This window comes from Artemia franciscana, chromosome 14 (assembly GCF_032884065.1).
Source record: "Artemia franciscana chromosome 14, ASM3288406v1, whole genome shotgun sequence".
Classification (NCBI taxonomy): Eukaryota; Metazoa; Arthropoda; class Branchiopoda; order Anostraca; family Artemiidae; genus Artemia; species Artemia franciscana.
In genome coordinates, this window is record NC_088876.1 from 2,260,225 (window position 1) to 2,283,983 (window position 23,759).

Here is a 23,759-nt window from a genome sequence, read left to right on the forward strand (position 1 = left end):
TGGGAAGAATAAGTACAAGTTATAGATACGATATTGACATATTTGGTACAAATCCGTTCTCTTTGAGGGAGCTGGGTTTGTTTAATTTGGAAAAATCAGAAAAATTGAAGTATTTTTAACTTAAGAACGGGTGACCGGATCTTAATGAAATTTGATATTTAGAAGGAACTCATGTCTCAGAGCTCTTATTTCAAATCCTGACCAGATCTTTTGACATTGAGGATAGTTGGAGGGGGAAAGCGGAAATCTTGGAAAACGCTTATAAATGTCATAGATACGTGATTGACGTAACCGGACTGGATCCGCTCTCTTTGGTGGGGTTCAGTGCTTTTGGAGGTGCTAGGACGATGAAAATTGGTAGGCGTGTCAGGGAGCTGTACAAATTGACTTGATAAAGTCGTTCTCCCCGATTCGACCATCTGGGGGCTGAAGGAAGAGGAAAAATTAAAAAAATTGAGGTATTTTTAACTTACGAGTGGGTGATCGGATCTTAATGAATTTTAATATTTAGAAGGACCTCGTGACTCAGAGCTCTTATTTTAAATCCAGACTGGTATTACACCTCTGATTTTCCTTTTAAAGCAATCTATTGATTCTTAGAATTTTGCTAGAGCTCATACCATATGAGCTCTTGGCTCTTCCGACCTCGTCACAAGTGCCATATGAGCTCTTAGCTCTTGTTATAATGAAGGAAGAACGAATTTACTCTTGTGTATACTAACTTGTATAGGTAACTTAACTATATTACATGCTTGTAAAGTTATGTTAATGATCAATGCATCAAAAGTTTTCTCCAACGGGGAATTGAGCCCCATTTAGCCGCGTGACAATCGGGTATGCTTACCATTGCTACCATCGAAGACTTGTGAAAAATAAGTTACACATAAGATATTTTAATAAATGTAATGAAGAACGAACTTAGTAATTAAAGCAATAAATAGTAATAAAAGCTCATAGTAATTGAAATATTCATTAATAGTTGGAGCCTTATCTTTAGTGGCAGTATTATCACTGGTAAGCTTTCCAAGGCTATGGTGCATTATTTGACTTACTTAGCTGCTTTATTCCCTGAAATTTGACTCATACTATTCACACTAATTATATTTAAGGACGACCTCAAGCCCATGTTAACTGAAATAATATATTGACAAGATAATCGTGGTTGCAGCCATAGCTAGCAACTTAGTCAGAGACGATCACATTCAATACTTAAAAAAATATAAAAACCCAAAACTCCATATAGAGTCAGATCAAAACGAGAATGAAAAAAATATAATAAACCATTCCATATATTTTTAATTCCATAAAAAATTAAATAAAACCCATTTATTTAATTTTTTAATAAAAAATTTAAATAAAACCCATAATTAAAATTAAAACCCATTCCATATATTGAACTTAGTTAGCTGCCTGCTTATATTAAAGAACGAATTATTGCCCAAAGTAGATGATAATTTTTTCCGAGTTACAGCAGTAGCTAGTTTTTGGTAAAGAACAAACTCTAACCCATAGTGATTAATTTAATTCTGAAAAGATAGAATTACGGCATAAACCTACACGGTAGAATAAGTAAGCAACAAGTTATAAAAAGTTTCCACCGAAATTTAAACTCGTATCGCAGGATTCAAAGTCCTCAGGGCCAACCATTACCACATGAATTGTTTACATGGAAAATAATTCTAATAGTAGGTGATATACGTATTTAATATCCCTGAGGCCCGAAATTATTATCCCTGAGGCCCGAGAACTTCAATTTAGATTTAGTGGGAAACAGATCCGAGTAGTAAAGTAAGGGACGATCACGCCTTATAGTAAAAAAAAAAAAATAAAATAGCCCATAACTACTAAAGCTACAATCAGATCAATTTACATAAAAGATTTATGCAGTTCATCATAAATGGTTTTTGTCAAGTAGTTATTAAATAGCAGTTTTGTTCAGACTTTACTTTGACAAATGTGTAAAAAATTTCTGTGACAGGAATTGAACCTGAGACCTTCGAACCAGAATACCAACTCGCTATCCACTGCGCCAAACAGGTTTTCAACTAGACAATCTTAAAATAATTTTATAATAAAGAACGAACTCTTGCCTATACTAACATGTATAGGCAACTTAACTATAGTTAATAACTAGGAACGAATCCTAGCCCATAGTAAAATAAGTTATCATATATTATATATTTTATGCTCGAACTCACAACCTTACAATTATGAGACCTACTCTCTACCGACAGAGCCACCAAGGCTTTTATATTTGATTACTGTAAACAATGAACTTCCTCCCATAGTAACTACAATAAGATTATAATTTAAGATTCAAATAAGCAGTTTGTTTACTTTGGAATAAGAAATTAGGCTGCGGTGGGAATCGAACCCGGCATCTGAAGAGACTGGTGGCTAACACCAGTGACTTCGATCACTCGGCCATACTGCCTTCAATTACTAAGTGAATATTGTATATAGTGCCAAAAATTACCTGTATAAAATCGCGGTTTTGACGTACAGATAGACCTAGAAACCTTCCAGTTGGTGACTTCTTATTTATATTGGTACTTCAAATCCCTAACCAATAAAATAAGACAAAAGTCTAATGAAAACGTTCTCTTTTTTTAGGACTGCCACCTTCAACCGAAGAAATTCGTGATGGTCTCAAGATAGTCACTGAATATATGCGCAATGAAGATGACGCAAAAGTTAAAGTGACTCGCACATACAAAATTGAGAAGCGACAAGTGCCGAAATCAATAGCGCGAAGGAAGTGTTTGCCAAAATTTGGACAGTCTAAAGGAGACAAGACTGGTCCAAATCCAGCGACAACTATTGTTGCAGAAGAAGTTTTCATGCAGGTAAGTCACCAACACAGCTTAGATATACATTACAGGTATGAAAACTCCTATCTTGCCCATGAGAAGCTTTGGTACAGAGCTCTGAACTTGGTGCCTCCTAGATCATACTACAACACCATAGGCGGGAACGCAATTTTGTTTTGTTTGTCCAATTGCTCCGATCTTTTAGATTCAGACTTCCTGTTTCCTGTCTCCAGCCGCTAGCATCGCTATCGCGCACTGTGTCCCAAAAATAAATCGAGTTTTCATAACTGTATTGTATATCTAAGCTGTGGCCACCAAGGACTTGTTTTGTTGCATCTTTACCATTCAAAATGTTTTTGTTGAGTGTATTTTGGTCAGCTATCGACTGACAACCCTGACAGGATAAATCACGCTGAACAATTCTAAAATCTATTTTTGTGTATGCACTGTTATACTGTTCACCAATTAAAGCAACAAATCTTTTTCTATATATGATTAGATATAAAAACAATCTTAGAAGGGTAGGGAAGGAAGTTCTTTGTGTTTTATGACAGTTAGGGATTCTAAGATATTTACCTCTGATTCAGAGACCAGGAGCTGGGGGGTTGACCTGATCAAAATTCAAAATTTTCTCGTATTTCTGGGCATTTTTTATTCAAACTAGCACCAACACGCTTATCTTATGCTCCTCTTCTCCCAGTTTGGAGGTGAGGATGGAGACTCTTCCCCTGGTTCAACTTTGCTCAGTTTCACCTATCTTATCTTGCCTCCCTCCAATAATGATGGAAAGTGTGGGCCCTCGACTGTTTTGATGTGTAAGGGTGGTTATATAGTAATAGTTCTGAACTAAACAAAAAGTACCAAAGAGATAGTTGAAAATTTCGAATGTTCCAGATTAAGTGTGACAAATTTATGAGAGTTGGGTTAAAATCTACGGGAATTTCCTGTGAGATAGTCAAAGTCAATACTCGATAAGTCACGCTGAAATAATTCTAAAATCACGATTGTGGGGCATCTTTGCCGTTCATCAAGTAATGTAATTATTAATCTTACTGCTCTAAATCTATTTTTATTAGAGGTTTTCATTTTTGGCAATTTGCTGTTGTACTGTTCTGCTATTAAAAAGCAATTTATATATATATATATATATATATATATATATATATATATATATATATATATATATATATATATATATATATATATATATATATATATATATATATATATATATATATATATATATATATATATATATATATACCCTAAAGATGTAGGGAAAGTGAATCATTTGTCTGTATGACAGTTTGATATCTTAGGAGTATTTACTCCTGATTCAGGAACCTGCATAGGAGGGGGTGGGGCCTGGGCTTAGTCAAAATCCTGAATTTCCTCAAGTTTCTGGGCACTTCTTATTTAAATTATAAAAAAAAAACTTATCAAATCCCCCTTTCTAAAAAAAAATTCCGTGTACGTACCTGCTCTGAGTTTTGATATCCCTTAGTAAGGAAAGTCTCGAGGTTTTAGTGTTGGAGGTAAGTAGGGGGATACTCTTCCCCTGTTTTAACTTTACTTGGTTTCACCTACCTGAATCCTACCGCCCTCCAATTTTGGGCAAATTTTGTGGAAGACTGTCAGTTAAAGCTTAAATTGGTTCAATCGGAATGTCTAGCGGACAAATGCTGCACCTTTTTATGTCCTTAATTTCTGTCTCCACGTCCAAGGGTGAAATGGCATATATATTGAAAGAGTTCAAATTAGAAGGGGTATTTAAAAAGAGGAGACTATTTTGACTGTTTACCTTGGACTATTTTGGATGTGTAAGGGTGGCTGTATAACAATAGTTCCAATTTAACCAAATGATGGCATAGAATAGTAGGAAATTTCGAATGATCCTAATTAAGCCTAACAAGTTTATTAGAGATGGGTTAAAGTCCACAGGAATTTCCTCTGAGGTAGCCAAAGTAAAGGGAAAATATGCAGGATAATGCGGACGAAGGGAGTAGGCTATTGTATTTAGTCTCTTGCCATGTAGGGCTATAACAGATTTGGGCATTAGCAGTAAAGCACAGGTAAATACTTTCACTTCATTTTTGGTATTATCGTAGTTAGCAGCTTGTGTATTCTACAAGCTTTAACAAGCTTATGCTCGTTTTACATGATTTACAAGTTCAAGTTTGAGTTGTTTGACGGGTTTAGGATCTGAATCATTCATTCATAAAACAACATCCATACTCATGGCTGTAGCTAGACCAAATATTTTTTTTACTAGTACAGTAACAATTTTTTGAGAATAGTGACAATAAAGATCACAAAAAAATAATATGACGGCCCCGTTCTGCATTCAGTCCTGGCAGTTTGGGCTAATGACAATAAAAAGTAGAAAAGAATTTGTATAAAAGCTTCTTGTGCATTTGGGTAGCACCAATTGGTTTTGTGGGCCCTGGTCAATTAACGCTTCACTTACTTTAGCCGTGTAATAGAAATCGGCCAAAGTTCCTCACAAATTTTCGAACTTTGAATGCTGTCTCGTGGCTTCTTATAGTCCAAATAGCTGCGTTTTCATGACGATAGATGGTTTAATTAATTTAAGTCATCTAAGTGGGATTTCTTCAGCTAAACTCTCATATTAGGGCACTAACGAAAACTAGGCCATCCAATTTTAAGTTACTTAAATCGTCACAGCCGGCAAGCAGAGCTAAGTTACGAATAAATCCAAATATGGATGGGGCTTTGGCAGCTATTGTAGTGCCAGCAACGCTGTCCTGATTCCAACAAAAGAGAACCGTGACAAGGTTTAGGCATAAAAAAAAAACAAAGAAAAAAATATGAGAAAAAAATTGTAAAAATGATGAAGAAACCGAAACATGGGTGATTTTCAGCTGGTGAAAAAGAAGCAGTGAAAAATCAAACAGATATTTTGGCAAGGATATCTGCCTAGCAGTCCTCAGCGGTCAAAAAAAAGTGGTAAATATAAAACAAAACTAGCCTTTCTGGAATAAAGAAAAAGCGGATATTTTGCCAAGGACCTCTGCCAAGCCGTCCTAAAAAAATGTGGAAAGAAAAAAGTTAAAAATGAAAAAATAAAAATCGGTTAGAAAAGCGATAAAAAAAAGCTGGAAAAGTAGGAAGAAAAAGTTAAGTGTAAACAATAACTAGCCTATTGAAGTGAACTGAATTAATACTGACACATGAATGAAACAAATACTGAGCCAAAACAAATGAAATATCATTCAAAATTGAGATTGAACAAGAATTCTTTCCCTAGGGACTAATCCACCCTGTGTAGTGACCTGATTTGCGTTAATATAGTCAATCAATATTGACTTAAAATGAGAAAGAATACTCTCAACCTCGGCGTTGTGGTTTCGTGGCCAATGTTTGGTTATTTAGAATTTATTTGGTTTTTGGTGAAAGCAGAATTTTTGGATAAAAAAATTATATTAGAGTATTTTGTGCATGCTAATGGATAAAGGGTTTGACTAAAGGGATGGGGATTTTCTCTCATGAAATTGAGTATTTCTAACGTTGCAAAACTTGACATATTTTGTCGCATTGTCTGGGGGTCAGATTGAAACTTGATGAATATTTGGTGGTCGGTTGCAAGGTGACTTCAAAATTTGATTTGAGGTGAGGGGCTGGTGGCCATTTCTATTCTTTGCTGATAAAAGAGTATACGCTATGATTTTGTTTTTCTGTCTATCATTGGGATTTCTTTTGGCTAATAATGATAATAATATCTACCTTTCAGTTTATCACAAACAAAGAAGAAGCAGAAAAATCATCAGATGATGTTTTTGAGAAGTTGAAATCTGCCCAAATGAAAGGCATAGTCAAATGCCGCTACTGCAAAGAAGATCATTGGACCACTCAGTGCCCATACAAGGATACACTCGGCCCCCTGCAGGAAAAGCAAGCGGTATGTTTTCTCAGTTAATCGACTTAATTTTTAAAATGTGGAAAATAAATGTTTTGGACCAAGGGACAATCAAGATATAGCAAACGCAAGGAAACGTAGGAAGCCTTCTGTATTCCACCTTATTCGTTCTTTTATATTCTACCTGATTTGTTCTCCTGTATTCCACCTTATTCTTTCTCCTTTATTCAACCTTGTTGGTGCTCCAGTATTCGACTTTGTTGGTTTTCCCCTATTCCACCCTATTGGTCATCCTGTATTCCACCTTATTGTTTCTCCTGTATTCCACCTTATTGGTTCTTCTGAATGGAATTTTAAGGTTGCAGGATTGAAAAACAGTTTCTAAGTCGTAAGATTTTGCACCCCTAAACTCTCTGTGCTCTTTCTTTCTGAAATAGTTTTGTAACTAGACAAAAAAAAGTAACACCATTTTCCTATTAACCCTTATTTTATTGTTGATCTTTGTTTTGAGTGTTCAGGATACCAGAATAGGTTTGAAAGTAATTCTTAACAAGAGTAAATCGTTTAGAATAGGAATACAAAAAGGTTAAGAGGTTATGTTGGGTAACGAGAAGATTTATCAAGTGGATAACTTCACCTATTTGGGTAGTATTATTAGTAAATATAGTGGATGTAATGAAGATGGAATCAGTAAAACATCCAAGACCCAAAGGGTTTTTTCACAGTTGAAGAGAGTTCGTGAGAATTGGAAGGTATTTATATGAACCAAGATTAGAATATGGGAAACTGCAGTGATAACAGACGTCTCAAGTATGAATCTGAAATGGGGGGCACTTTGGAAGACGGAGGAGAATTTGTTAAATATTTTCCAGAGGAACTCTCTTTTGACAGTTTTGGATACCCCTTTGACTCATTGTATTTCAAACAATAACCTGTAGGCTTCCTCACATGGGTCTGTCTCACTTTTTAGGGCTATAATGAGAGAAAGATTAAGATGGTTAGGAATCGTTTTGTGGATGACAGATTGTCAAAGATCGTCCTTTATGACCGTCTATCTTAGGCCAAACGAAAAGCAGGTTGTTTCTAGAAGGGGTGGAAAGGATTGTAAGAAAGGATTAAATGGAAACTGTTACTTCTTGGGACGGTGTAAAGAGCGAAACTTCGAATAGATTGGGATCTAGGAGGACTGTGTGCAGATGTGTTGACCTCTGGTGGCATGATGCTGAATTGATGAATGGTGTATTTGATGAACCGTGTAATAGATAACGGTGATTTCATGAACGGTGTAAAGAGCGAAACTTCGAATAGATTGGGATCTAGGAGGACTGTGTGCAGATGTGTTGACCTCTGGTGGCATGATGCTGAATTGATGAATGGTGTATTTGATGAACCGTGTAATAGATAACGGTGATTTCATGAACGGTGTAAAGAGCGAAACTTCGAATAGATTGGGATCTAGGAGGACTGTGTGCAGATGTGTTGACCTCAGGGGGCATGATTCTGAATTGATGAATGGTGTATTTGATGAACCGTGTAATAGATAATGGTGAATTGGTGAACGGTGTAAAGAGGGGAACTTTGAATAGATTGGGATCTAGGAGGACTCTGTGCAGATGTGTTGACATCAGGGGGCATTATTCTGAATTGATGAATGGTGTATTTGATGAACCGTGTAATAGATAACGGTGATTTCATGAACGGTGTAAAGAGGGGAACTTTGAATAGATTGGGATCTAGGAGGACTCTGTGCAGATGTGTTGACCTCTGGTGGCATGATGCTGAATTGATGAATGGTGTATTTGATGAACCGTGTAATAGATAACGGTGATTTCATGAACGGTGTAAAGAGCGAAACTTCGAATAGATTGGGATCTAGGAGGACTGTGTGCAGATGTGTTGACCTCTGGTGGCATGATGCTGAATTGATGAATGGTGTATTTGATGAACCGTGTAATAGATAACGGTGATTTCATGAACGGTGTAAAGAGCGAAACTTCGAATAGATTGGGATCTAGGAGGACAGTGTGCAGATGTGTTGACCTCAGGGGGCATGATTCTGAATTGATGAATGGTGTATTTGATGAACCGTGTAATAGATAATGGTGAATTGGTGAACGGTGTAAAGAGGGGAACTTTGAATAGATTGGGATCTAGGAGGACTCTGTGCAGATGTGTTGACCTCAGGGGGCATTATTCTGAATTGATGAATGGTGTATTTGATGAACCGTGTAATAGATAACGGTGATTTCATGAACGGTGTAAAGAGGGGAACTTTGAATAGATTGGGATCTAGGAGGACTCTGTGCAGATGTGTTGACCTCTGGTGGCATGATGCTGAATTGATGAATGGTGTATTTGATGAACCGTGTAATAGATAACGGTGATTTCATGAACGGTGTAAAGAGCGAAACTTCGAATAGATTGGGATCTAGGAGGACTGTGTGCAGATGTGTTGACCTCTGGTGGCATGATGCTGAATTGATGAATGGTGTATTTGATGAACCGTGTAATAGATAACGGTGATTTCATGAACGGTGTAAAGAGCGAAACTTCGAATAGATTGGGATCTAGGAGGACTGTGTGCAGATGTGTTGACCTCAGGGGGCATGATTCTGAATTGATGAATGGTGTATTTGATGAACCGTGTAATAGATAATGGTGAATTGGTGAACGGTGTAAAGAGGGGAACTTTGAATAGATTGGGATCTAGGAGGACTCTGTGCAGATGTGTTGACCTCTGGTGGCATGATGCTGAATTGATGAATGGTGTATTTGATGAACCGTGTAATAGATAACGGTGATTTCATGAACGGTGTAAAGAGCGAAACTTCGAATAGATTGGGATCTAGGAGGACTGTGTGCAGATGTGTTGACCTCTGGTGGCATGATGCTGAATTGATGAATGGTGTATTTGATGAACCGTGTAATAGATAACGGTGATTTCATGAACGGTGTAAAGAGCGAAACTTCGAATAGATTGGGATCTAGGAGGACTGTGTGCAGATGTGTTGACCTCAGGGGGCATGATTCTGAATTGATGAATGGTGTATTTGATGAACCGTGTAATAGATAATGGTGAATTGGTGAACGGTGTAAAGAGGGGAACTTTGAATAGATTGGGATCTAGGAGGACTCTGTGCAGATGTGTTGACCTCAGGGGGCATTATTCTGAATTGATGAATGGTGTATTTGATGAACCGTGTAATAGATAACGGTGAATTGATGAACGGTGTAAAGAGGGGAACTTTGAATAGATTGGGATCTAGGAGGATTCTGTGCAGATGTGTTGACCTCAGGGGGCATTATTCTGAATTGATGAATGGTGTATTTGATGAACCGTATAATAGATAACGGTGAATTGATGAACGGTGTAAAGAGGGGAACTTTAAATAGATTAGGATCCAGGAGGACTCTGTGCAGATGTGTTGACCTCAGGGGGCATTATTCTGAATTGATGAATGGTGTATTTGATGAACCGTGTAATAGATAACGGTGAATTGATGAACGGTGTAAAGAGGGAAACTTTGAATAGATTGGGATCTAAGAAGACTCTGTGCAGATGTGTTGACCTCTGGGGGCATGATGCTGAATTTATGAATGGTGTATTTGATGAACCCTGTAATAGATAACGATGAATTGATGAATGGTGTAAAGAGGGAAACTTTGAATAGATTGGGATCTAGGAGGGCTATGTGCAGATGTGTTGACCTCAGGGGTATGATGCTGAATTGAATTGCTAGTAGTTATAATTGGAGTGATTTATTTAAATTGAAAGACCTTTCAGTTTCTCCTCTGTTCCTATGTAGGGTGTTTTCATTATGTAATATAAGGGAGTGTGTTTTAGCACCGCAAGGGTTGTGTACCCGACCAGAAAGGTAATCTGCCATTGAAAGAATAGCTGACTTTATAAGAAAAACATCTTGAAACGGAGTTTATTTAGAAAAATCATTTGACTAAAAAAAACTTTTCGTTAATTTTTTGGGTTCGAAATTCATTTAGTAGAACCAAACAGGTTTGAAAAGACAGGTTTCTGATCTTTCTTTTCTGGCATATGCTTAGGGAATAATTTAATTCGCTTATAATATCTGTTTTTTTCCTCAATTTTATGTTAAAGTGTTTTGACTAGCTAGGAATAACATTGCAGGGCCAAGCGTTTTCAAAATGTTAATGTTTTTAGTCTAACATAGTTGCCAGTCAATAGCTGCGTGATATCGTATTAAATACTGAAAACTCATGTAGAAACTTGTCATCGGTGGAAGTTAGACCCCTCGGTGCTGTGCTAAATGCTCATTGGCTAATTTGCTAACCCCTGACTCTTCCCCTGCCACTTTCTAACTCCTCTTGACGGTTCATAATAATGCAAATCATAAGATAAAAATGTTTTCATATAGTTTTGTTTTTGACTAAGGATTCTTTATCTTCTAAAATGTATTTTTGTTGATTGTTTTTGCTGATCACGCCATTTTGGAAAAAAAATGTATGAGGCCATTAACCATTTCGTATAGTAGGAAGCACTGGTGCCTTGTGAATGTTGGTCAGTTTATTGGCCTGCTATCATGCAGCTTATACCTACTTATTTGCCAAGACTAGCAACAGATAATGTGGTTCGTCGCAAATGTGCCTTTTTTTTGGGGGGGGGGTCATAAATCTAGGGCTTGCCGATTAAGTTTAAATGGACATTTTTTCTTTCTTAATTGTTTTTTTCAGCGTCTGATTCATCACAAGCTGTTCAATTAACTACTTTCTTCGAAGTTATTTCCTGACCACAAATTAATTCCAAGACATAATATTGCCGTCAAATGTTAATTTTCATCAATAAACCAAGGTGGTTCATTGGCGCACCACAAAAGGACTATTCACAAGCTTTGCATTGTTTATCCTTCAGAAAGCCCCCTCTTCAATAACAGTTCAAATTCCCATTTAACAAAGTGGCATCCTCCTGAGGCACCAAAACTCCATGTACTCGTATAAACCCTGTTGTATCACTAGCTGAGTCTATCTGTAACATCTATATCTGGATATCGGCCTTTCAGGTAGAAAGTGTCTGCAGAATCCTATTGGAACATGTCTTGGGAGACAAGATTTCTGCTTGGTGTGTTGCAAGTATTGTGTTGCGAGAGCAACACTTTGGTTATGCAAGTTGGCATTCCAAAAGCAAACTAAAGTATAAAAATGAAAACAAGCTGTATTTATACTGAACAAAATAATAACTTCCGGGTCATATCAAGATTCCGGTCCATTGACTTGGAGGGTTCATTAACTGTCTTGACCTCCTTAATATTTCGTTGAATAAAGGCGGTACAATCTTCTTTTCTGCTAATTAAAAATGAAATCTTGCTGAATTTGTCTTCTATTCTTCTAATTGCAAATGAAAGGCATGGTGTGTTGCAAGTATTGTGTTGCGAGAGCAACACTTTGGTTATGCAAAGTGGCATTCCAAAACTTGGTGTGTTGCAAGTATTGTGACTAAATCACGTCAATGAATCTTGTCAATTATTATTCTTGGAAGATATTTAAATGAGGATGGCTTTCTTCCGAGATTTATTCAAGGTCAAGGTCTTACAAGGGGGAGAAAAGTGAGCTGAAACTTTGATATTTGTAAAGCAGAAAAACTAAGATACTCAAAAATTGTCCAAATACCTCAAAATAAATCCTTACAGAAAACTACCTTTCGTGCGCTAAATATGGCAGAATGACCCTTTTCAACTCATTAATTTCCTAAAAAGAGTTGGATAGAGTTGAATGGTTCAACTTGTCTTTGGGTTCAGTTGTGAACTTGAATGCTTTAATATGGTGACTGATGGATTATTGCTAATCTTTTTCTATTTGTAGGAGGAGAGAAAACCTTCTGCAGCTGCAGCTCTTGGAGGGAGAGAAGGGGCGACCAATGAGTATATTCCACCGAATAGAAGAGAAGGTGCCACTGTTAGGAAGGGAGAAAGCATGCCGTCGGGTAGAAGAGGTATGTATGATGTTTATTTTAAAGCTTCATTTAACTAAACTAATTTGATTCATATTTGGATTTTATTACTATGAATGTTATGGTAAATATATGGATTATGGTAGATATATCCGTATTATGGATTCATATTATAGTGGTGGATTAGTTTATAGGCGGAGGGGGAGGGGGCAGAAGCCTCAGCAGGTTTATTTTAATGCCAAAACACGGAAACGTTCAATTTAGCCTTTATATAAATATAGAATTAGTTCTAGGGAAGAGGGAAGGTAGATTTGGTATCTAATCCCTCTTGATTTCGGTGAATATTTCTGGTGTATGGTTTTGTTTTGATAGTCAAGAGTAATACTAAATCCTAAAACGAGGAGAATTTATCCTGTATAGGAAGGGAGATGTCCCATCCTCAGCCCCCGTCGTTTTGTCGTAGAAACTTTGGAGGATGCTCATTTGATTGGAAATTGAGAGCTCTAGTACCTTTTAACTAAAGTTAAAAGCAGCTGGAGAGCAGTCAGCCCCTGTCCTTGAACTTTTCTTAATGTTTGGTCCTTTTCTAACGTCTTAGGACATCGAATCGATATTTCGAGAGTCCCATTTTGTTCAGAATATTTGAAAATATCAATAAATTTACATCCAACGATGATATAATCTCCACAACTCCTGGAGTAAGAGCCTTAAAATATGTCAAGTGTCAGTCCTTACAGATATTAAATAAAAAAAAACAAGTTTTTTAAATGAAAGTAAGGAGCGACATTAAAACTTAAAACGAAAAGAAATTACTCCGTATATGAAAGGGGCTTTTCCTCCTCGACACCCCGCTCCTTACGCTAAAGTTTTTTATAGTTTTAAAAAGTAGAGTTGCGAGAAAGAATCAAACTTTAGCGCAAGGAGCGGGGCGTCAAGGAGGAAAAGCCCCTTTCATATACGGAGTAATTTCTGTTCGTTTTAAGTTTTAATGTCGCTCCTTACTTTCATTTAAAAAAACTTGTTTTTTTTATTTAATTTCTGAAAGTTTTTTAATTAATGCATGACTGATTTTGGCTCTCCGTACATAAATTATTAAAATGAAATTTGCATATTAATTCTTTTTTTGCCTAAATGGCTTTATCTTAGTTTTGATCAGACGATTTTGAGAAATAAGGGGTGGGGAAGGAGGTCTTGTTGCCCTCAAATTTTTCGGTTACTTAAAAAGGCAACTAGATCTTTTATTTTTAACGAACGTTTTTATTAGTAAAAAAAAATACGTAACTTAAGAATTAACTTACGTAACAAACTTTTATATTCTTATATTTTTGATTATATATATGAGGGGGTTGGTCCCCTCGTTAATACCTCGCTCTTCACACTAAATCTTGTTTTATCCCAATTCTTTAAGAATGACCCCTGAATCAGAAAGGCCGTAGAATAAATAGTTGAAATTATTTAAAAAATTTTTAGCATAAACAGTGAAGTGTTTATCTCCTCCTAAATACCTCGCTCTTTATGCTAAAGTATTTTTAGAACCCCTCATATGCGTAATAATCTCTGTTCCTTTTTAAGTTTTAGTGCTTCTCCTTACTTTCAATTGAAAAAACTTTTTCATGTTTATATTTTCATTGTTTTATTTTATAGTAATGCTAGAAAGTCCTGCGCCCTTTTCATTGAATTTCTCTTCCCCCATGAAATATTCCTCCAATGAAAGATCCTCCCAAATAGCCCCCTCCCCTGAACCCCACACCCAAACCAAAAAAATCCCCCTGATAACGTCGGTACACTTCCCAGTAACCATTACTGTATGTAAACATTGGTCAAAGTTTGTAACTTGCAGCCCCTCCCCCAGGGACTGTGGGAGTCATCCCCAAAGACATAGTTATTATGGTTTTCGACTATGCGGAACAAAATGGCTATCTCAAAATTTTGATCCGTTGACTTTGGGAAAAAAATGAGCGTGGGAGGGGGCCTAGGTGCCCTCCAATTTTTTTGGTCACTTAAAAAGGCACTAGAACTTTTCATTTCCGTTAGAATGAGCCCTCTTGCAACACTCTAGGACCACTTGGTCGATACGATGACCCCTGGGGGAAAAAAAACAAACAAAAAACAAATAAACACGCACCCGTGATTTGTCTTCTGGCAAAAAATACGAAATTCCACATTTTTGTAGATAGGACCTTGAAATTTTTTCTATAGGGTTCTCTGATACGCTGAATGCGATGGTGTAGTCATAGATGAAGATCCTATGACTTTTAGGGGGTGTTACCCCCTATTTTCCAAAAGAAGGCAAATTTTCTCAGGCTCGTAACTTTTGATGACAATAATTAAACTTGATGAAACTTATATATTTGAAATCAGCATAAAAATCCGATTCTTTTGATATAGCTTTTAGCATCGAAATTCCGTATTTTAGAGTTTCGTTTACTATTGAGCCGGGTCGCTCCTTACTACAGTTCGTTACCACGAACTGTTTGATATATATATATATATATATATATATATATATATATATATATATATATATATATATATATATATATATATATATATATATATATATATATATATATATATATAGTGAAAAAGGGGAGGAGGGTATGTTCGATCTTGGGAGTCTACTGTCATAAAATTTTTAAGGGTTATCTTCTTGGTCAAAAAGATCATCAGCATTTTTCTGTTCGTAGGGGGACGGGTTAGGGGTTCAGTAATGAGCCAGAAAAATACTTTTATCTTTTCTATATACCATTTTGCTGAACACTTTCCTTGCAACTTTCCTAGTATCGTATAGAAGAGTTTTTTTTTTATTTTTAATACCAAATAGGGTAAGTTTTCAAGCTTGTCGCACTCATATCGTAGAGCATTGCAGAGTTCCAGGAATATAAACAAGGGCTTATTCGTCTTTTTATAGTTTCATTTATTGCCTCTGGATTTTATGTTGTTTGTTTTTATTTTCGTTATTTTGTTTATTTTCTTTTTTCTTCACACTATCCACAATTTTTTTTTAATTTTCATCCAATTTCTATGGATTCTTCGTCTTTACCTCATTTTTTCTTAAATGTTCTTTCAGTCTTTTTTCCTTTCTTTTTTTTTGCCTTATATGGAAGGTTGGGTTGAATTTTAAAACCTACACACAGATTTCGCTATGTATTTTTAGAAAAAAAATGAAATAAGAAAATGTAAGTTTACCAACATTTAATTTCACATTCAAAATATTGCTTCAAATAGAATTTACACCCCAGGCGTTTAATTAGCGACAGACTCAGTTTTAGCTATTTATTTTACTAGGAAAACTTGTTTGGAGCCCAGAACACAATATAAGGTCCGACATGCCGATTAAAATAATTCTTTATACATAAATATTATTATTATATAATAATATTTACTATTATATTATTATATAGAATATAATATTATATAATGTATAATATTATGTAATATATTATATAGAATATAATGTTATAATATATATTATTATATTCTTTATATATAAATATAAAGAATATAAGGATTATATATGAATTTAGAATAATAAAAATTACATATTTTTATTATATTTATATATGGTATAGCCCATGTACTTTACATTTTGTATTTTTGATGGTAAAAAAAAAGGCATATAGACATGTACACCAGACACCACTTTTATGACTAAAATTAGCCTCATCGAGCGAAGCATGGTCTCCTACTACTAAAGATATGATAAATAAATACATTAATATAACAAATTTATAAGAAAATTTACAAAGTATAATTAATAACCATTTTTCTTTTCGGCTAATTTTTCCACAAGCGAGCAATTTGTAACGAACCAAATTATCAAATTTTAAGAACAATGACTACATTTTTAGGAAACTTTTTTTTAATCTCCTTGAGAGATTCCTGTCCCAAAGCGATTTCAGCTTTTTCTTCTAAGTTTTTGGTTATTTTTGTCACGATAGAGCTATTTGTAATATGACTCATTCAGCACATTCAAGCAAAGTGTCCAATCTGGATAGTATAAGTTCCAATAGATACTAGGGTGTTTTTTTTTTTTTTTTTTTTTTTTTTTTTTTTTTTTTTTTTTTTGCTGTCTAAGCGAAATTGAGAAACTGATTAGAATAAAAGTGGATTTTGCTTCCATATGATTTTTGCCCCAAAAAAGGTCCCAAATTCCAGCTGATGAAAATACAGATTCTGTCAATCATGGCATGTGACAGATTCATTTTGATTAAATAATTTAATCTGTTTTATCACGGATTGGGAAGTAAAACTCTTGTTTTATTCTTTTCAGAAAATGACAATCCCAATACATTGAAGGTCACTAGTCTATCTGAAAATGCCACCGACTCAGACGTGCAGGAACTATTTGGTAGATTTGGAGATATTAGTAGACTATTTTTAGTGAAAGAGAAGGTGAGTATTTGTCACAGTTGCTCTTTACTAGGTTGCAGGCATCATTGCAAGGATGATGATACTAATTGGCCTTCGAAATTTCTATCGAATCAGCAGCTGTTACTCAAATTACTGTTACTCTTGCTACAACAATAATTCAACCTAAGCCAGTTTAGTCAAATAAAGGGAAAAGAGAGAAGGTTAAAATCTTCTCAGTTTCGACAAACTAAATACAATATAATACTCGTTGATCCTTTCTTTTGTTTTCCTAACGGAAGGCGAAATTACACGATACAGTAAAAGGTTTAGGCCAAAGTGCCGAAAACGAAACTATCTTAAAACTTCCCGCTGACTGCAAGTATCCACGTTGTATTAAGATAGGAGAAATTTATGAATTAAAATAAATATCAGTGTACAGCTGGGGCTATTGAGAAGTAAACACTATAAAGTTCTGAAAACAACTTTCAAAAATCTTAAAATACTTATATCATTTCTAAAAGAACTTTGATTTACCTTCCCACCAACCTTTATTTTTGAGCCCCCCCCCCCCCTCCCTCGAGATTTTGTTCCAACTTATAAAAAAGTAAAAAAAAATGCATATATTATATTTCTGAATCGTTTGTTATAGCCCCCCCCCCGAGTAAAAAACCTGAAAACTCCCGTGGTTGGCTTTTATTATTTTTTGATGAATCGTTTGTTATAGCCCCCCCCCCCCGAATGAAAACCTGGAAACGCCCCTGGTTGGCTTTTGTTAATTTTTTGATGAAATGTTTGTTATAGCCCGACCCCCGAATGAAAAACCTGGAAACGCCCCTGGTTGGCTTTTGTTAATTTTTTGATGAATCGTTTGTTATAGCCCCCCCCCCCCCACGAATAAAAAAACCTGGAAACGCCCCTGGTTGGCTTTTGTTATTTTTGATGAATCGTTTGTTATAGCCCCCCCCCCCCCCCGAATGAAAAACATGGAAACGCCCCTGGTTGGTTTTGTTAATTTTTTGATTGACTATGCCAGCTATTACGAAGCTGGCTTAGTTTTAAACTGCAGCTGCTATTCTGATATAATTTGTGGAGATTTGTTTTGGGCTTTCTGGGTTGTCTAAAGGGCGTATCTCAGGAATAACTTAGAGTATTATGTCGGAACTATTAGGGAATGATGAGGGTATTATAAATTGACCAAAAGGCAATATGTGCATGCTACTGCTTTTACTACTTCTACTACTACCATTACCCTTTCCTTTGTGGTCTGATTATGTTTGGGTAGAATATAAAGAGTAATAGAGAATAAAATATGAACCTGCTTTTAAAGAGCTTTAATGTATAATATGTATTGAGTAAAATTTAAAATTAAGCTTACAGTGAAAATATACTATCAAATTGAAAATAGCGTCGAAAATGGACAAGTTTAGCTTAGATTCGGTGTTTGAATAGTTAACTTTCTTTTAAGTATCACATCCAAATAATCTAATGTAAATGTTCATTTCAATTGGATACGCCTTTCAAATCAAATGCACATGAAATGGTATATTATAAAAACATACACTTTCATAGGCGTGGGCCTTTTAAATGTGGTTTCTTTTGGTCAAAAATAAAAGATACTATAATAATCGAAATATGGTCAAAACAAGGAAAACTGCCAACGAGCAGGAAAACTAACACAACGCCCAAGCCACAAACTATTAAAAACGTGAATAATTGCAAAATCAGCGTTTCCTTTAATAAAAAACAAACAGAAACTATAATATTTAGTTTGTGGTCAACACAAGAAAAGTTTGTCAACGAGAAATAATGTTATTAAAACGTACGAACTACGAATTATTAAAATCACGAACAAAACTTCACAAATAACGCATTGACATGGAGTCAATGACTTGACTCGTATCGATGGACTCAATGACTCTATTGATTTGACTCGTATCAAAATACTACTACTGCTACTAATAACTCACTGCAGCACCATGCCGCCTGAGGCCAACACAGCTACGCACGCTCCTCCTTCAGCCTAATCTATTCAAGACCTCCCTCTTTACACCCTCTCAGGAAGTTCCCATTTCCTTTATATCTTTATTTATGACATCCTCCCAGCTCAGACATGGACGACTTGCTTTACGTGTAGCCCCAGGCGGTTGGCCAAAAAGGACAATTTTCGGCAATCTGTCATCCTTCATCCGCAGAACGTGGCCTAGCCATCTTAACCTTTCTTTCATTATAGTCCTAGAAAGCGGGATTGAACCACATTTTTCGTACAACCTACTGTTTGAAATACGGTCAGTCAGCCGGGTACCCAGAACAATCCGTAGGCAATTTCTCTGGAAAACATCTAGTAAATTATCATATGCTTTTCGGAGTGCCCATGCTTCAGAGCCATATTTGACCACTGTCATCACTGTAGCTTCCAATATTCTAGTCTTGGTTTGCAGACTTATATTTCTTTTCTTCCACACCTTTTTAACTGTGAAAAAAAACTCCCTGAGCCTTAGCTATTCTACTTTTAACATCTTCACTGCTCCCACCATCTTTACTAATAATACTACCAAGGTAACTGAAGCTCCCAACCTGATCAATTTTTTCATTACCTAATGTCACCTGTTCATCTTCACATATTCTTATCTTTAGTGACTTAGTCTTCTTAACATTAATTTCAAGCCTATTTTAGCATCCTGAACTTGCAAAACCTCTAAAAATTCATTCATTTTACTCACACTTTCATCTAATATACTTAAATCATCAGTATAATCTACGTACAGGAGCGTTTTTCCTCCCTATTTGATTCCGTAGTCTCCAAATGCCTTACCTGTGCTCCTTAAGACAAAGTCCATCAAAATGATCCATATAAAGGGGGATAGAACACAGCCCTGTTTAACTCCTGATTTAATACAAAACCAGTTGCTAACCTCATTTCCTACCTCAACCGTAGCAGTATTATTCTCGTACATAGCACAAATCATTCTAATATATTTTTCCTGTATACCATATAAGGATAAGACCTTTGCTAACGTATCAAAATGTGGTATTATTACGTTCTTATGAGTAAGACAAACATTTCGGGAGGGGGGGGGGGGGGGGGCAAACTTCCTAACCACTCCCCTGAACACGACCTTGATTGTAAGCTGTTCAATATTTTCAATACAAATTTTTCCTTAACTCGTTAAGTCTTCTCCTTAGCTCTCTTGTTACATGTAGTGCATGGGCTAAAGTGAAATAAATGGTTGAAAGCTAGTAGGTTGCTAGTGCATATTATAATTCAGTATACTTAAATGTAATTTTTTTGCAGTCCACTGGCAAATCTCGTGGTTTGGCTTTCGTGAGCTACAAGAAAAAAGAGGATGCAGAACGTGCTCTGAGAGCTCTAAATGGTTTTGGATATGATCATCTTATCTTACAGGTGGAATGGTCATTGTAAGTTATCTTTTTTGTTATTTTTCCAGTGGGAATTCTGTGTCAAAAATTAGGGGCTAACTAAGGATACGACCCAAAACGCCCTCAAAAAGCCTTTAAACTGAAAGAAAGAAATGCTACTATCTACGCACCTTGCACAATTTTATCGAAACAACGGCAACGTGTCGAAGTAATTCATTAGTGTACATCATTGCAAAAAAATTAGACCTAAGAAGTTAGAAAGCAGTATTTTGTGACTGATCTTGGTATTGGTTGTATGTTTAACAAATTTGAAAGCAGTTTACTTTGAATAAAAGATTCCGAAATGTTTTATTAGTAAGAAATTTTAGAGCTGGTGGAAACATCGTTTCAAGATTTTGGTGTAACCCAAGGATAAGCACCAATTCGCCTTCAGTTTACCCTTGAACTGAAAAGAAGATATACAATTGCATGTAGAATCTTTCAGTTACGACAAATATTTCGAAATAACTCATTATCATGCAAAATTAGATATGTCGCTTTTTTTTTTTGCACGAAATAGGCCTAGAATTCGTTGAAAAAGTTTGTTAGATCATAGAGTCTATTCTTCATCAAGCCAATAGGTCTACTGGTGACAGAATCCTCATAAGCTAGAAAAGAGGAAAAAAAGCCAAACATTAGATGCCTTGGAGGATTTTTCTTTTTCAACACCAGCGCCAGTTTCCATTCTTATAAAATCCACAGCTTGCACTATATTCCAGTTTTCTTTTTCTTTGGATCTGCCACATAATTTTAGCTGAATGGCAATTCTGTTTATAGCCAGACCTGATTATCGTATTTAGTTATTATAGTTTATCATTATAATTTATTAATTCTAACAATCCTTCATAAATATATAGATTATCAAGCTTACTAACATTAAAAAGATAGTTGAGTTGAGACAATAAAAAAAAAGAAGAAAAAACGAGACGGGCATGTAACAAAAAGAGGATTTGAAAAATATAAAGAAAAACAAGAAAGGTTATGAAATAAGAGACAAAAAATACACCCATTAATTAATAGAATGAATGTATCGATCTTTGGTGAAGCGTTAAGCTAATTTACATCATATGTTTTAATCAAGCAGATTTCTATTGTTAAAAACTCTTAGACAATAAAAAGACAACACTGGCTGTATGTGTAGAATATTTTTGTTTGTTTGTTTTTCTTTCGCTTTTTACACTAAGGGCGGTGGAAGGCGTTGACAAATTTTGTTTTTCTTATTTTCACTAGCTCAAAAACTTCACATCTGACCCGTTAGGAAAGGAGAGGGAAATCCCTTTTTAATCGGAAGGGGGAATTTATATCCTTTTAAAAGTACTGTACAAAATATTTTTTTTCCTGCCCAGTGTCATTTCTTCCTTCTGGGGTAGATAATAATTAACTTATGTCATGGTACCATGATTTTAAATGTTATTTCGTTTGGGTACTAAATCTAAAAAGCGTTTTTTAAACTGAAAGTAAGGAGCAACATTAAAACTTAAAGCGAGCGGAAATTATTATGTATATGAGGGGAGTTGCCCCCTCCTCAATACCTCGCTCTTTACGCTAAAGCTAAACTTTCCGTTTCAATTATTTGATTATGAATCCTGAAACACAAGGGCTGCTTAGTTAGAATAGTAAGCTTTTTTAAAGCTCTGAAAAAAAAGTTTAGCATAAAGAGCGAGGTATTGAGGGGACAACCCCCCCCCCCTCCTCCGTATGCGTAATAATTTCTGTTCGTTTAAATTTAATGTTGCTCCTTAATTTCCGTTAGAAAAAACTGGTTTTATCTAATTTCTGATGAATTTTTAAATAACACCAGGAAATCCGATTCCATGGAAATTCCATCCCCATCAAAACCTCTACAAAAGGGTGCTCTAACGTGTTGAATCTGATGAGAGTGATTTTCATTAAGATACTTAATGTTTTGAGGGTTTTGGCTCGTAACTTTTGATAGGTAACATTAAACTTGATGAATTTTATATATTTTGAATAAACATCAAATTTCAATTCTTTTGGTGTATCTATTGTTATCAAGTCCCTGTTTCTTAGTTTCGATTGCTATTGAGTCGTATCGCTCCTGACAGCTTGTTACCAAGAACTGTTTGGTCGTTGTGATAATATATTGGTGATTTTTAAATATTGTATTCTCCGTTAATTTTTATACATAAATTTATGGTTATGATTTAATTATCTAATTAATTAACGATTTAAGTTACATAAGCTTGTATTACGCCAATATAGTCAATATAGTAGCAACAAATAAATTTTGGAAATAAATTCATGAAATATTCCTAGAAAATTTTATTTTTATCGTCTTTTAAGTATTTCTGCAATTTCGCTGAGTATGCCTTTTGGTCATATAAGCCTCACATTTCCGATCCTGATTTTTCATGATTACACAAAAATAAAACAAATAACGATTAGACTTTTTAGCCTCTTATTTTAATTAGAATACTCAAAACAGACCTTTTTCCTAATGTTAACCTTTAGACACGTTAAGGTAGCCTTTATCATAAGGTGGCAATACCGTAACTATTAATGGTGGAACACTTGTGGTTACTTTTTTTAGTTTTGGAATAAAATGTTATGCTAAGAAAGTATATATAGATTCCGCTATGTTTAATAAAAAGGATCTGTAAAAAACAAAAATAAATTGCAGACAAGCCTGAAAAATTTACTGAGGAATAAAAAAAAATTATGTTAGTAGGCCTATAACAACTTGGACAAAACATTTTTGTATCTAGATGTATTTAGGTTATGATTAGGTTGATTTACAAGCGTGTTGAATAAAAAATCAAAATAATACGAGATAAGCTTGATTATATAAAGTAATGAAGATGCCGTATAATATTTCATATGAAAAACCTGAATTAATCACTTTTGTAAAAAAAAAAAAATCCGGGTGATGAGACGAAAAAAGAATATCAGATCCCACTTTTGAAATCAGTCGAAAATTGCGTTGAATTTTACGCTTTTTACTTCTTTTTCATTTTTTTTACTTTTTTTTAACTTATTCTTGTTGTTATATATGTTAATTCGTTTCAATCTTTTAGGCCCAAGGAGACGTGAAGCAAGCTTTCTATTTTCCATGTCTGTTTTACGGTACAATTGGTTCAATAAAGAGTTGCTCACCATTTTCACTTTGTTTATTATCTTAGGGTATTGTTATTGTCGGACAGCTGTTGAGCCAAAACTGGAAGCCCAGAAAAACAGCCCACTCATATTTAAAAATTGTTACGAGAGCCAAAAAAAAGCACCATACTGATTGCACAGGGAACATAAACCCTAAAAAACAAAACCCAACTACAACATCATATACCCTGCTACCACTAGCTATATCAACTCTTGTCTGACTTCAAAGGTATAAAAAATGACGCAATGACAAGTTTAAGATAGTGTA

The 23,759-nt window shown here is 35.2% G+C and overlaps 1 protein-coding gene across 1 annotated transcript in view; it reads left to right on the forward strand.

The window, feature by feature from the left end:
• Positions 1-23,493, forward strand: part of LOC136035175 (eukaryotic translation initiation factor 3 subunit G-like) — a 46,009-nt gene extending 22,516 nt beyond the window's left edge. The window contains exons 3-8 of the mRNA XM_065716748.1: positions 2,614-2,846; positions 6,562-6,729; positions 12,520-12,649; positions 16,881-17,002; positions 20,253-20,377; positions 23,413-23,493. Coding sequence (XP_065572820.1) covers positions 2,614-2,846; positions 6,562-6,729; positions 12,520-12,649; positions 16,881-17,002; positions 20,253-20,377; positions 23,413-23,428 — 794 coding nt within the window. The 3' untranslated portion in view covers positions 23,429-23,493. The remainder of the gene's footprint in view (positions 1-2,613; positions 2,847-6,561; positions 6,730-12,519; positions 12,650-16,880; positions 17,003-20,252; positions 20,378-23,412) is intronic.
• The last annotated feature ends 266 nt before the right edge of the window (positions 23,494-23,759 follow it).